This window comes from Ostrea edulis, chromosome 4 (genome assembly GCF_947568905.1).
Source record: "Ostrea edulis chromosome 4, xbOstEdul1.1, whole genome shotgun sequence".
NCBI lineage: Eukaryota > Metazoa > Mollusca > Bivalvia > Ostreida > Ostreidae > Ostrea > Ostrea edulis.
In genome coordinates this window covers 13,088,704-13,104,314 of record NC_079167.1, presented here as the reverse complement: position 1 = coordinate 13,104,314, position 15,611 = coordinate 13,088,704, and the positions used below count along the sequence as shown (strand labels likewise).

The window sequence follows — 15,611 nt, the reverse complement described above, 5'->3', positions numbered from 1 at the left end:
GATGAACATTTCCGCTTCAATGACTTATTACAAAATATTAATAGTTTCTGAGATATTTTCATAAACCTTTGGACCCTTCTGGGCCCCTAATTTAAAGGGTCAGCCCCTTTTGCTTGATATCGTAAGAAAGGTCATGACATTTCAAACATTTTTTGTTCAACAAGTATTTAGAAATTCTTTACCGTTCTCGAGTTATTTCTAGAAGTAATTTTTAGGGGCCAAACTGTAGCTCCCTAACGGGGCCACATAGGGTAAAAACGAAATATGCATATTGTTCAGATCATCATTCTGAACAACTTTTGTTCTTTATTGCTTTTCAAAATATTTGTCGTTTTCGAGATACAAGGGGTAAAATATTTATGGTTTTGGCCCTTAAAATCCCTTATTACGTAACATATGACCTAAATTTTTATCTGAATAGATTTGGATAGTTCAGATGAACATTTTTTGTTCTTTGACTTATACCAAAATATTAACGATTTTTGAGATATTTGATCTAGACTTTGAGCCCTTCTAGATCCCTAATTTAAGGGGCTAGCCCCTAAATGTTGATATTTTCGAAAAGATCTCGTAAATGTGCACAACTTTTGTTCTACATGTCTTAACAAAATATTTGCAAGAAAAAAGATATTGGAGATCAAAGGTCAGAAATCGCCGAAATCGGCGAAAAATTTTGGCATCCATTTTTTCAGGTCCAGGCGAGCTCTTAGGCAAATCGCCTCCGGTAAAATCGAATCCCCCACAAATCTTCTAAAATGTTTACTCTATCTTGTGTAGAAATTTCACGACTCTAGCTTCAAAAGTAACGGAGGAGATGTGTGGACAACAAGGCCCTTCAAAAAGTCACTAAAAGAGAGATAACTCCAGACCGGAAGTGACGTCAAGCACGAAATGTTGCAAGCAAAGTCTCGTCACCAAAAGACATCTTTCCTGAAAATTTCGTGAAAATCGATCGAGAAATGGCTGAGAAAAACGCGTGTACTACCAAGGAAAATAATAATAATAATAATAATAATAATGAAGAAGAAGAAGAACGCGAACAATAATAGTAAGGTCTTCCGCAGGAGACGGAAGACCTTAATAAACAGTAGAATCACTAGAAGGTCTTCCGTTGGAAACGGAAGACCTTAATAATAATAATAAGAAGAAGAAACAGAGTAAAAACAATATGTTCCCAAACTTTGTTTGGGGAACATAATAAATGTACACATTCCTGAATCAATTGGTATACTAAAACTTGCAAACAAGACTTTGTTTACATACATGATTAAAATAGTGGATTATCAACAAAGAGTTTATTTAAGGTTATAATACGACTATTGTAGAGAAGCTATGCACAACTCTTGAAAATGTGGGTTGACAGTGGCGATAGTTTGATCTGCAGCTGTAAAATAAAGAAACCACACAGCAAGCTTCACTAGGATCGGAAAATATGATCTTATCTTTCGCTCATTCGTGTTTAGGGCGAAGATAAAAAAAAAAGGGGGGGGGCGAAAGATGGAGGGCAACAAAGCAAGAGAGTGGAGATGTGAGGGAGAATGAGCAAAACCGCTATCGCATTGCGCTAATTTGTTTCTTTCTCTCCTTCATTTCAAAAAATGTCAATACGCATGCGTGAAACCTAAAAAAAAAAAAAAAAAAAAAGAAGTCTGATGATGCCGATAAGAATGTAGTCTGCATATGTTTTGCTGCTTTTAGTTTAGATAATCTCAATTTAAAAAAAAAAATTAGTTTGTTTCAAAATAATTAACCTGTTGATCTTACAAGTACAAAATTAGTGCATTACCGTATGTACAACGAACATATCGCTATTAATATATTAAATTATGCAAACATGAAGAAATTTTCTTCTTGTAAACAATTTCTTTTTGATTCATTAAATATCATTTATTGATAGTAATATTGTTTCAGTGTAGGTCAGATAAAAAAAACTTGATCATCAAGTCATCCATCTTGCACTGGATACGCTTTTATTGGAAGTTCCTCATGATAGAAAGGGAGAAGGAGAGAGAGGGCGAAGCTGCGAAAACGAAAGTGTGTAAAGAAGTGAAGCTGCGATGGCAAAGATCGCTCCTTCGCAAATTCACCCAAGTCTGTCCTTTTGCCTTTGCAATTTCGCTTCTTATCATTGCCATAAATGCGAAGGAGCGAAAGAACAGTTGACCTGATCAGAACACCAAATGAAAACGAAATTTTTGTTAAAGGTCAAGTACAGTGATTTTCCTAAAACTTGAGTTTTATACAGAAAAATGTCTGTCGTACACTTATGGATTAATTTCCATGGCAATTTTGATAAAAATCACTTGGCGTGAATTACACGGCGCTATCAAACTTTTATCTGAGCGATCGATAAATGTGTTGTGACGTGAGTTATCGCTCGTAGCTTATGACGTCATCTGAGACAACTTTCGACTGCATTGATAGGGTTTTATAGTGTTTACATAGAAAAGTCCTGTATTTATGGTACAATGCACTGCTTTGAACTGCAATGTGAAATCGGGACAGGGATTAAGTATATTTCTTTTCCCAAAACATACTAAATTTCGAAGAATTTGGATACTGAAACTGAAAAGAGACACTGAGATTTGTGACAAGCCACGAGGATCAGTGAGTGACACTTTATTCGAAATATTGAATCCAAGGGCAATAACTGCTTTATTGATTTCTTTATCAATTAAGTGATAGATTTTCTTTATTTTTCACAGACATTTTGTATATTTTTTTGAAGAAACAATTTCATGAAAATGTTATGAATACATGTACTATTATATCAAACTGGTTATGACGATATCAACACTTCGCGAAAGTTACGTCCCTTGTCCGCCATCTCCCGGATAAAAATCGTATTTCCCTACATTGGCCTTTGTAATTTTCCTCTCTGTAGCTTTGATATCTGTTATTTTTCCATCAATTGCAGTCAACTACAATATGCCCCAGATTGGGGCAACCCATTAACTTGTATGAAAACTTGGTAATTGGCTAAAATTCAAAGTAATAACATCTTACATTGATAAGGTAAAGAAGGAAAACTTGGTTTTTCACCGATTGACCTTTGGTTGACCCCGCAAAGGGACGTAACTCGCGGCGAAGTGTTGATACGTGTATAGTACATGTGATGATACTATACTGCTGATCAATATACGGCCTAGATAAACTTCAGTACTAATCTGAAAACGTTGAAAAATGAAATTCTGACAGAGGCTGTCATGATGTGGAACTCTTTTGTATTCAAGACCACAAAAATCAATAATTTTGACGTCACAGTCTGTTCCGGTTTTGATGAGATTCTAAGATCATCAAAGATGTGCATGTGGTAGATTTTACGAATAGATAGGTTGATGCCTTCCTGTCAATCAGTTAATTCCACGAATGCAAAGGGGGGATGTGAAAAAAGGTGTATTTTCCTCAAAATTCCTGACCCAACCAAGTCATCTGGAAAAAAAAAAAGAATATGTAAACTGTGGATCCATCATTTACGTAGTGACAAGTTGAGGTTCGAGACATTTGTATGAAGAAACGTGTACCGTCTGCCTGGTCTGCGACTCGACTGAACGTCTTCTTTTCTTAATTTCTTCTTGCGAAAGAACGGGCTCAAATCTATACGGCTCCAAATTTAACTGTTCGTGCCAGGGATTTGTCCTGTTTACAGTGCTGTCGATGAAATAGACCGGAACCGACGATATGACGTCATAAATTAAACTTCAATGGCTGCTCTCTTAGCGGCGCTTAATCTAAAATATATGATAAAGATTGATTTAATCGTTAAAAGCAGCAATGTGGTCTAGCTAGGGTTGTCTTTCCCTTTAAGGAAAATTTCAATTTTCTGACGTTGATATATGATTCTGTGTATGTCTGTCTCACAGTGTGATGACCTATATATTTTATTTGATAATTCATCAGTTTTAACTCTAATAAATTGAAAAAATACATGTACACATTTTAAACTTTTATCAGATAATAATGCGAGTATGGAGTTACCGTAACTGAGAAGCAGAAAGGAAAATCTTTCTATACTTTTAGGGGACTTATGATAAGTTGATCAGCATTGATACCTTAAACCCTTTGAACATGTTCTGTTATCTATAGTTCTTTTGAGTGCATTTCACTTTGCTTACCTGTTAAGAGGTCTGTTACGTAATTTTGCCTTGCAGGAGGCTCAATATCTACAAACGTAAAACATGGGTATATATATTAGATTTAGACTGTCAGTTTCATTGCTACATTTATTTCGTATCCAGACTGATGAATGAGACCAGTGCACGCCAGTGACATCTGATACTAGTAAGTTACGCACAGTCTCCAACTAATAGTCGAGATTGTTCTCCTTTCATTCCATTGGCGGTAACCCACGGTCTGTGTCGCAATAAGATGTGAGGGGCGGATCTCAAAAACATGAGATGCTACTATCACCATTTTTTCAATGTGGTGGTAGTCGATTACTAGGACACCACCCTCAAAATTTCAGTCTCCGTAGTCTTTGATGTTTTCGAACCTGATATTTATTCAATATCTTTATCACATATTAAGAATAGACCCCGGACTTTCAAAAAACTCAGAAACTAGCGATGGTTTTCTCACAGTTTGATAACAGATGCAGATTTACATTTGTACCAGTTTTTGTCTGAATTTTAAACGAGTAAAATAATTTGTTATTTTTGAATGGTAAACTGTGAACTGTAGTCCAACTTTTTAATGCTAGTAAATTAGTTAATTTCCCCTCACTCTCAGTTATTTCAAACGGGTATCATATACAATTGTGTATTTGCGCATTTTGTCCGTTGGTCTGTCTGTTGATAACACTTTGGTTTAAAAGTGAAATTTTCAAATTCCACTGAAACTTTAGAAATCGTGAATGAAACTTAGAGTCTCTATCTATATATATATATATGATGATTCCTATCATATTTTCTAAATTAATATGTTGAAGATCAAGGTCACCAGGTCACATTTGTAAGCAATGAAACAATCTCTATGGCTTTTGTGATCACATGCAGTGACCCATCACCAGTTTGAAGATAATTACTTGGTTAGCAATGAAACATTGCAGGAACAGGTTTCGAAAATTAAAATGTTTCCGCTTCTTTAAAATAAATCCCACATTATGTTTAGGATAGAAATTCACTGAATTCATATGAATACATAAATGAATAGTGCTGGTCATCCCATCTCTCTCCCACCCCCCCCCCTTTTTTCTTTCAATCCGCGCCCGGTGTTGAACAGGATGTTACTATACACAACAGAACACACTGCGACATTGACTTAAAAGTGGCCCAAACATTCTTTAAATATCGCATAGTAGTAACTTTAGAATATGATTGATGTATGAAGTTTCCAAAATTGAGGATGACACGGTTTTATAACTTTCTCGTACAGGTAAGGTTGCACATCCGTTCATATACAGGATACAAATATGTGCTAGTGCATACTACATATACAAATATCTAAATCAATGTTTTGTCTATTATATGAATGCTTGTGCTTTTATCTATATTACAGTTTACGAAATATATACTATGTATATAAATATAAATTACGTTGTCTGTTTGAAAACAGGCGCACCTGATCAACACGCTTGGGTGACATAGCACAGTCTGGTCTTGTAAATAATTCTTGTAGTTCTAGCTGTTCTATTTGCAGAAATTGGGGACAGATCCCGCAAAATAATGAGTTAATATGAAACTTTGCAAGGTTGCATTGGAAGAGGAATTCATTTCTACAATTCTATTTCGGTTTCTTGTCAATCATCACTATGACAAACTGTGATGAGTTTCCCGTATCAACAAAGTATTTTAGGTTGGATGACTTAAATGTGAGAATGTAGGATGTTACAAAAGTTGAAACACGCACTGTAAGCCTTGCATGACTATGCTGCTTGTCTATGGTTTGATTTATTGGCGATTTATAAGCGGTAGTCAACGTCACAATACATAAACTTCCGGTTACAAGAACCCCCCCCCCCCACACACAAAAAAACAAAACAAAGTAAAAACAAAACAAGAACGTGTTATAGCCCAGTTCAGATGTTGTTAACTCGAGAATAGGATACATCTATACATGTACAATTTAATGCAACTGCAGAGCATATTCGTAAGGGTGTCATATCCGTGCATAGGATGTCCTGTTAGATTCACAAATTGTTGTATTCAAGTTAGGATATAAAACATTACTATGTGTTTCATTAGAATGTCTTTCATTATTTGTTCGTTTCCTCAATAATCACTCTTTTTGTTGTTATTGTAATACATATTGTGTATGTCATTTTATAAGGTTAAAAGGACTCCATTGGAAATAAGCCAGGTGGCTTTCATGGCATAAGCATATATACATTATATCCACCATATCTTGATATCAAATAGCTTAAAGAGTTTCCTTTGTACCTTATGTATTTTACAAGATTTCTGGTTTTAAATGCATGTCTCTCTGTGATATTTTCTTGTATATAAGCCTATTCCTAAATAATTAAACTTTTTTTTTTTAAATCAAGAGTTTTGTCAAAATAACTTGCGTTACAGTGCTGTACTTGTGTCACATACTGGCGTTACAGTGCTGTACTTCTGTCACATACTGGCGTTACAGTGCTGTACTTCTGTCACATACTGGCGTTACAGTGCTGTACTTCTGTCACATACTTGCGTTACAGTGCTGTACTTCTGTCACATACTTGCGTTACAGTGCTGTACTTCTGTCACATACTTGCGTTACAGTGCTGTACTTCTGTCACATACTTGCGTTACAGTGCTGTACGTCTGTCACATACTTGCGTTACAGTGCTGTACTTCTGTCACATACTGGCTTGCAAACAATTATCTTGTACTAGTTTAATCTTGGTAAATTTCATCCGTAACGCCTTTGTATATAATGATAGATCACCTAGTCAAGGTGGACAATGCGAACTTTGACACCTTAAAGATATCTAATGAACCGTATATATCTAAACTGTACAAAACTCTGTTTTACAAGAATATCTTTTAAAATGTAAGTTGATATAAAGTTGAGCGCGTGTATACTGAAACTGATTATATTTTATCAAAATTTCGCATGTAGTATACATTCTTAGAAAACAACACATGTACATATATCCCCTATCATGCAGTCCCCAACCTCCAATTGCTAAGCAAAGGTTTATAGGGGCCTTAATTCTTATTAAAACAGAAAATAACGATATCACATTATATTACTTTATCCATTCAAAATTAGTACATGCATGCGTATATATTGTCCGACGCCGTGTTGCCTTATGTCACCACGGTGGCAAATCACGTGACTTTGGCATGATCTGGAAAAAATGACGGAAAGTCAACATAAGGGAAATTCATACGAATAAGTAACACCTTTATCAATAAAGAATTGTCACATAACTTGTATCAACATTTGAAGGGTTTTCTCAGGAACAAAACTACATGTATACTAAAATGGCAGTTCTACGTGCGATAGAAGCAGAGAACATTGATACAGATTTTTGGCGGTCGGAAAGTTTTTGACTGAAAACATGCGGAAATGGCTATCATTACAAAATGATAGCCATTTCATCATGAATGCAAAGCAGATGTGAACTATGTGCGTACGCATCTTCATATAGTACCATTCTCTACCCAGAGTTTCGTACGCTACGGCTTTTTAAAGAAATCTTGTAAAAGTTTCTAATACCCAACATTTATGTTTTAGACCAAACATTTAGTCATTTTATGAAATGCTTTTGGTGCAATTAAATTGATGCTTACTGTAAATTGTTTAAAATCGCCGTTTTCTGATCCTAAATTTGGAACTACTTCGTAATATGCCTTTGAATGAAGGACATTCACGTATTGGAGATTTAAATGTAAATATGGAATCAAAAGTAAGAAAGGCTGTAAAAATACGATGAAACTTGTAGAATAAGAGACAAACAGTTAAATGGTAAAAATAAGTTTAACAAAGTGCCAGTGGGCTATGAAAAGAGCCTGATGTATCGCATGTTATTAAAAGTTTTAAAGAGAAAGGAAACGATAATGACTGTTTAATGTTTATATCATGTGATTATATTGTCACGTAATTCCAAGTGTTGACAGAGGTGTAAATGAAGCTTGTGACCTTCATAATGTATGTCTGGAAATTTACTTTCATTTTCGGCCGGTTCCAGCAATTAATGATTACTTAGGTGACACTGCTGTTCGCTTCAGATAAGTTAGTTGACTATTAAACCAACTCTGTATCACTATTAATGCTGCATTACTTACCATCTAAGTATGCAAATGCCATGTAAAATAAATTATCACTAAATTTTCCTTTCAAATGAAGACTTCCATGGCTCAATATTTTATCTCCCGAAATTGAAGAGTTCCTACAGTTTGTTTTGTACAAGTAGGTATGTGTAGATAATATGTATCTGCAATTTGATAAAACAGACTACAGGAACAATTTCAGGAGATAAAATATTATGCCATGGAAGTCTTGTGTACAAAAATGAATTTTGTCATGACAAAAATGATTTTTGTCTCCTGAAAGATAATTTCATGTAACAAAATTTATTTTGTTTTTTACGTAATTAAAATTATCCTTTTATGATAACATAGTTTTGTAAGACAAAAGTGATTTTGTTGTGACAGAATTCGATTTCGTCTAACAAAATTTAATTTTGTCTCACAAAGCTGACTTTGTCGGAATATTTCTCAATTTTTGTATGCAAAAAAAAAAAAAAAAAAAAAAAAAAAAAAAATATATATATATATATATACAATTTTTGTATGCAAACTAGTTTTCAGATTCTAAATAAAACTAATTTGCATACAAAATTCACTTGTGATACAAAATAAAATTTTGTCTACAAAATTGAACTTTGTCATGACAAAAGTGACTTTTGTCCACCGAAAGATAATTTTGTATCACAAAATTCATTTTTGTAATTTGTTATCAATTTTGTTAGCTTTAACTCATTTTTGTTGAACAAAAGTCCACACAAAATTGGATTTTGAGTACAATATCACAAGAGTTCCATTTGGAGCCCCGTAGAAAATTGGACACGTCTCATTATATATAACCTAAATACATTATATATTTATATATTCTGTAAGTTATATAAGAAATAAGCTTTAATGACTTAATCTTTCTATTATAGTGATAGAAAGTTAGTTTGTAAATTTCCAGACATGAATCATGAAGGACTGCTCCGAGATTCGGTGAAGGCGCCAGTCCAAATATTCAGCTAATCTGAATCTCAACCGAGATTACCTCAAGTATTCTTGTGGGTAACCTAAAAATTTATACCATTAAAAATAATATTTGTAAAAATATTGAAAATATGCCAGAAACAGACTTTTTGAAGAATTATTCAGATTTATGAGGGTTAATTCATAAGTTGCTCTTTCAGCAAGGAAAGGAAGACCCCAACCTCCCCCCACCCCCGGGTTAGCTAAACGTTTTATCATTTTGTCATGATCAAAGATGAATTCAATCTCTACCCAGAGTTATCGTTCCTTACACTCACTTGTAACACCTCTGTAAACGTCTCAAGGGTTTTACAAGATTTTTGTAAAATGGCACGTATGCTCAAATAAATTATGGTTTTGACTTCAGTTACAAAAATATACGTAAATAAATAAATATTGAGCAGATGTCAAGTCTTTTTGTGACACAATAAGCATTGATTTGGGTTGAAACGTGGACATTGGGTAGTTCTATTGCACCAGGCCTATTCATAGGTACATGAAGAATATATAGTAATGGAAAACAATCTACAAATAGTTGCTTGTCCTACATTTTCCAGATATTTTATAAAATAGTTCTTAGTTTTATTAGCCGTAAAGAAGTTGATTTACATGTGGAATAACATTGCTTATTTTGAGACGTTAACAGAGGTGTAAGTGAGAGCAAGGAACGACAACTCTGGGTAGAGATTGCGATGAATTACAAGAATAATAATATTTAGATATTGGTAAAATCTATGGAACTTTTTTTTTTTCTTTGATAGTTTTAACAATTGATATTATATAATATGACATCATTTTGATTTCATACTACAATTCGTGCATTTTCCCCTCATAAACAACCACAAGTTGTATATGAAAAAATATGAAGTCACCCACCTTTCACAACATCCGTTCTATGTCAACTGTCAATATGTTGTTGTACGGATCGAGTTCATCAAATTACATTTCGTACATACATTCAACGTAGGTTAAATATTATCATGTATAATTTTGAAAGATGTCTTTTGAAAAATAATAATAAAAAAAAAGTTTTAGAGGAATTTCACAAACTTTTGGATCAGTCCTCGTAGTGGGTGGCATTTGATAACAGCGAGTTACATTTTAATTTGATATTTATAGCGGCGAAGATCTGTCATATGATGTAAACTCACGGTTTTCCCCTGTCCACGTATATGTATACATGTCCTTTGGATAAACACCCGATTTGATGACACTGAACGCTAACGATAGCGAGACCTTAATGTGGCAGTTCAGACCCACGTTTTGAATTACCTGTCTGAAGAAAAAAAAATCCAACAACCTAATTTTTCCAAGTGACCTTTATAACATTCGAAAATTTAAGTACCGGTAAAGATAAATGTTTTGAACATTATATCTTGGTCAGAGAACTATTTATGGAAACCTTTTAGAGACCCTTTGAATGATCAAGATTTAATTCATGGATGTTTTATGATTTTTTTTTCAGGATTCGGACACAGAATCAAGTGCCAATAATTATATCGACTCATCTACCACAGAGGTACGGTACAGGCATTAGGCTGTGCTATGATTAATGCTATATAATATATGCAATGGGAATCAAAATACAGTATCAAATGAAATACATGTATGTCACAAGCCGAAATTATCTGATTAGATACAGTTCGATATAATATTAATTTAATGTTCTTTTGTAAAACATTTGAATTTGACTTTTAGTCAAACGAGGAACTGGTAATATAACTTCTGTTTGTTTCATTTAGTTATTTGATGGTTCCAGACGAAAAAAGCGGTCAAGATCAATCGTCATAGCTGTCCTCGTAAGTTTGAGAGAGAGAGAGAGAGAGAGAGAGAGAGAGAGAGAGAGAGTTCTCACCCACTTCAAGTCTTATAGGATGTATCTCTATGCTTGTCTTGAATTGTCATTTTCAAGTTCGATCTAGGTATGGTTTAATTTTTCATCAGTTTTCTATATTTTCCTTTTAAACATGTTACCTATAGGTAGAGCTCCGCTCTTAACATATTACCTATATATAGGGAGAGCTCAGATTTTCGAGCTTCGCCCTCTAGGTAAACTTTTCTTTAACATCTGTTTTACTGGAGCGCCTATCCGAATTTAGGCAATCGTTCGTTTTTTTGGGGGGTTGTTTTTTTTTCTATTTCATTCCATTCATTCACTATTTCATTTCATTCCTTGTTGAGTGACGTAAAAAACCCAAACATGTTTGATTCCTGTCCCTCATTGATCACTCGTTTGGAATGATCAATATATGAGTGGCAGGAACAGGAACAAAGCTATAAGGTTATTTATAAAAGGTGACATGTCATTGGCTGAATATATAAGGACACATGTCATTGGCTGATTCCACTGGCATCACCCAATCGCTAGTTGTATTTGGCGCGTCCGCGCGTAAATCGTGGTCAATGTTTTCCAGTAGAATTTACAGTGATAATAACCACTCAAATGAGCTTGATTTTCTTTCTTTTTTTTTTTTTTTATAGCTTTATCGCTTGTTTTTTTTTTAATACGGAAATAGCTTACGCAAATATCGGGCTCAATCAAAGCTTTTTTTTTTCAAAGACAACATTAAGGGGACTGATTCACGATTTCCCCCAAAATTTTGTTTTTCACTTTTAATGATCAAAATCTATTGTATTTAAAAGATTTCACATAAAAATCAAGGTTATACATCATTACAGAAGCTCATTTTAGAGAGTCTATTATTTGTTTTGTAAACAAAAATTGCGGTATGTTATGTTTACGAAATTTTCAAAAGAAATGGATATCGATCTAAGTTTATTATATCTTTCACATTTCAAGCATTTTTCGGGTAAAATGTGTCATCTAAAAGTTAAAATTTGTAACTTTGCAAAATTAGGATGCTTTATATTACAAAATTAACATTTCACTGGTTTGTTTGTATACATGAAAAGACTCGAGTCTTTGTTTACATAACACAGATTTAAGGCTAAAATATTGCTTTTATTCTTACGTTCAGAAGTTCAAAATTTTGGCTGTCATCATTTAATCAGTTATATTTTTAATGTTTGACATCAAATATGAAAAATATTTTTTTTTTCAAAAATCGTGAACCAGTCCCTTTAAACTGTTTAGATTTATATGAGAATTCACAATTTTGGTGCGAGGATACAACACACAATGGTTTCCACTTTTATGACAAATAATTATTTACTTATTAGATAAATAAGAGTCCCTCCCCAATGTCTAATTAATATTAATCAGCCGTCAGATTTTTATCAATTGTTATGTACATATTTCATACTCAAATTGTTAATAGATTTTTCTATATATTTACCTTAACTCTCACCTGGGTCCATTTGAAGCCAGATCCCCCGCCCCCTTTCGATCCTTCAACAAAATTTCTCCAAATGTCATATTAAGGTTGATCGATCCTCATGTGATGTCATAGGTTTTTGTAAAAATCTTAATAATTTAAATTTTGCGCATGATAGAAATATATCTTTCTGAGGAATTTTATTCACTGGATATAATAACAAATCTGGTAAACTATTGATAGTGAAATAGTTTATATTTTCCATAGATAATCAATTATTTATGATTTTAAAAATGTTGTCAAGGGCAATAACTCCTATGCTGGAATTTCCTCTACTGGATGTCTAATATACATTGGTTTCCCTAATATCCACAGTTAATCTATACATATTTATGAATTAGCAGGTTTTTTTTTAAACTGATAATATTTAAATTTTGTCATTTCAACAAGTTTTTATCTATTTTTATTATTCTGTTTAACGAAAATGTGTGATTTTCTGATGATGATGTATACCTCAATTTTTGTATGCCTGACAACTTTAAAAAGATGGCAACATATACATTTTCTTTTGTTATTAATTAAATTAAACTATATTGAGTGGAAACTAATCAATTGTTTCCACTTTTAACCATTAATATTGATAAGTCACATGAGGATGGAGCTACCTTAAACCGATCATATAAAACTCTAACTGGTACTTGATATATACGGAAGGGAGTGATAAAATTTCAGATGAACTAGACAGTATAACTATTTTCACTCTGTATGGGAATGAATTTAAATTATGCACTGACGTTTGTAATTAGTTCTTTAGAATAAATCTATGTTACCACCTCAAAAATAATCATAGAAACATAAAAAGTACATTTAACGCTTACCTATTTTTAAATGTAGTACGGCCGAAACCCGAAAGTCCCGGATAGCGATTTTTTTCAAGATTTCTCTCTTAATGCTGCATGTAATAACACACAATTTGCAGAGGTTACTGTTTGTAACCTAGATGCATAATAAACACAAACTTTTTTCCTGAAAATTCTTCTACAAAAGTACCAAACCAGAGTTCTCATCTGCCAAAAAGCGGTAAATCTAGTACGTTTTTATAAATGTTGGAACGCAAACGCGGTCGAAGACACCGACCGATTTCCACAGCCCAGGGGCGGATCCAGGAATTGCGGTTACGGGGCGCCACTTTATGCGGCAGTGGGTCCAGGGCGAAGCCCTGGTGGAGGTCCAGGGGGCGAAGTCCAAGGAAGCTCCTGGATTTTACAGATTTTATGGGGCTTGAAATATTTCTCCTATTTAGTCATTTGTTCTATTTTCTATGATTTTGATAAGGTGAAATTAATAAAATGACCCAAAGTTTAAGGGTTTTTTGAAAAAAAATATTAAGTTCTCCCAATAAAGTAATTCAAGAAATCAAAATATTTTTGTCATTTATTTCTCCGGGAGTGGATGAAATTATTGTTTCTTTTATCGTTTAGTACATTTTCCGAAACAAGATACCGCGATTTACCTTAAATTTGAAAATTTATGGGGGGGGGGGGGCGACACTGCAGCCCCTTTGTAAATATACTGGGTTTTGAGTAATCCAATTCATGCAAAAATATTGATCAAGACTACTTTTTATGTTTCTATGATTATTTCTACAACATAGAATAATAAAAACCGCTGTATTTTGTGATCATGATATTGTTTTAATCGGAACAAGTAGGTCCCCTTAGTTTGGTAAATTCGTACCTAAACATTCAGCGTACGCGTACATGTAAAACGATAGTTGAGGATGTCTGTCGGTAACTAATAATGATTATAAAATTAATCATTGATTCCGTTGCCCAGCTTTGGCCATGCGAAGGTTCCCCATTCATCCAAGAGTCATGTAATTTTGAATAAAAATCTAAACTCCAAAAGTAAAGAAACTATACTCCCTAAGGTAAATAATGTAACACTGAAAGTGTGCTTTTACAATATTTTGTCATTTTGATTAAGAAAGAAAAAGGAATTCTGATAATTATAAATACAGTCTTTAATCGTCTTGATGATGAAATGATAATGCTAAGATTTGTCGTTTCTCTTCGATAAATTACATACAAGTTACATATTACTACTTTGAATTACACTTCGTATGCATTAGTAGCGTACACTGCATCTGGTCTGTGCATCAAAATGATAATTGAATTATAAAATTATTCATTTGATTCAATAACGAATATGCTTGAAACAACAACCGAAGTTTAAAAAGGAGCACACTAATGCATAGTGTATATCAAAGTGGATTGAAATATTGCAAAAGAATGTATGTACTACACATGTATAATTACAAATAATAGGTAGGGTGATACAATAAAATGCGCATATAAATGATGCAAGTCCGATTTATCTAAGTTACCTTAGATATTTCGGTAAATCGCATGATCAGCGACCGTGTTCAGGTTTCAGCATTTATAAAACGTACATAACTTGTTCAGTACTTTCTTTATGGAATTCCCAGAAAAAGTTATATGATTCTTGTTTAATAGGTCACGAACAGTTATCACAAGAGTTTTTATGTCATTCTATCTACTATTAAGAGAGAAATCATGCAAAAATCGTTATCCTGGACTTTCGGCTTTCGGTCATACTACATTTATCGATTGCCTTAAAAAAATAATTGGGACGCGCGGGTCGAATGCAACTAGTCATCCAATCAGAGACATCGAAACGTATGACGATATTTAGCTCGAAAATGAAACTGTAGCGGCAAGATGTCAGCCAATGGTCAATTCAAGATCGTTACTCACGGTTTCTGTTAACGATATCGGCCAAAATGTGAAACTTCAAAGTCATCGATCAAAAAAGTGAATCTCACTTTATCTGTCAATGAATGAATGATATTAATGAACGATTTTGTGGCCGTTGTGATAATGAAATGTGACTGATGGTGAGGATCACGTTGAAAGCCACAACAGCACTGTGTAATCTCAGCTGAGATTCAGCTCGGCTGGATAGTTACCAGGTTAATCCAAATATAGTCCAGATATGATTCCATTGACACAACTTGAAATAGATTTTTCAATTCTCAGTGTTTGTTATTGAAAGTTATTAGTACACGTACAAGACAGATCGAACAAGGTTTATGACAAAGAAAAGAATTCTAAAAAAAAAAATAAAATAA

At 33.6% G+C, this 15,611-nt stretch overlaps 1 protein-coding gene and 1 long non-coding RNA gene across 4 annotated transcripts in view; one reads left to right on the top strand and one right to left on the bottom strand.

The window, feature by feature from the left end:
- The window catches only part of LOC125670329 (uncharacterized), a 113,748-nt gene that overhangs the window by 20,281 nt on the left and 77,856 nt on the right, over window positions 1-15,611 (top strand). The window contains exons 1-3 of one of the 3 annotated variants that reach the window (XM_056161970.1): window positions 5,239-5,373; window positions 10,651-10,704; window positions 10,928-10,984. In XM_056161970.1, the coding sequence (XP_056017945.1) occupies window positions 5,323-5,373; window positions 10,651-10,704; window positions 10,928-10,984 (162 nt within the window). In that variant the 5' untranslated portion in view covers window positions 5,239-5,322. Of the gene's footprint in view, window positions 1-5,238; window positions 5,374-10,650; window positions 10,705-10,927; window positions 10,985-15,611 lie in introns of those variants that run through there. The other 2 variants (XM_056161971.1, XM_048905424.2) reach the window with 2 other exon arrangements.
- LOC125670363 (uncharacterized) lies at window positions 2,595-8,298 on the bottom strand. Its single transcript, XR_007368176.2, has 4 exons — window positions 8,217-8,298; window positions 4,116-4,163; window positions 3,525-3,731; window positions 2,595-3,432 (listed from the first exon to the last, which is right to left on the bottom strand). It is a non-coding gene; the product is annotated as an uncharacterized LOC125670363 (long non-coding RNA).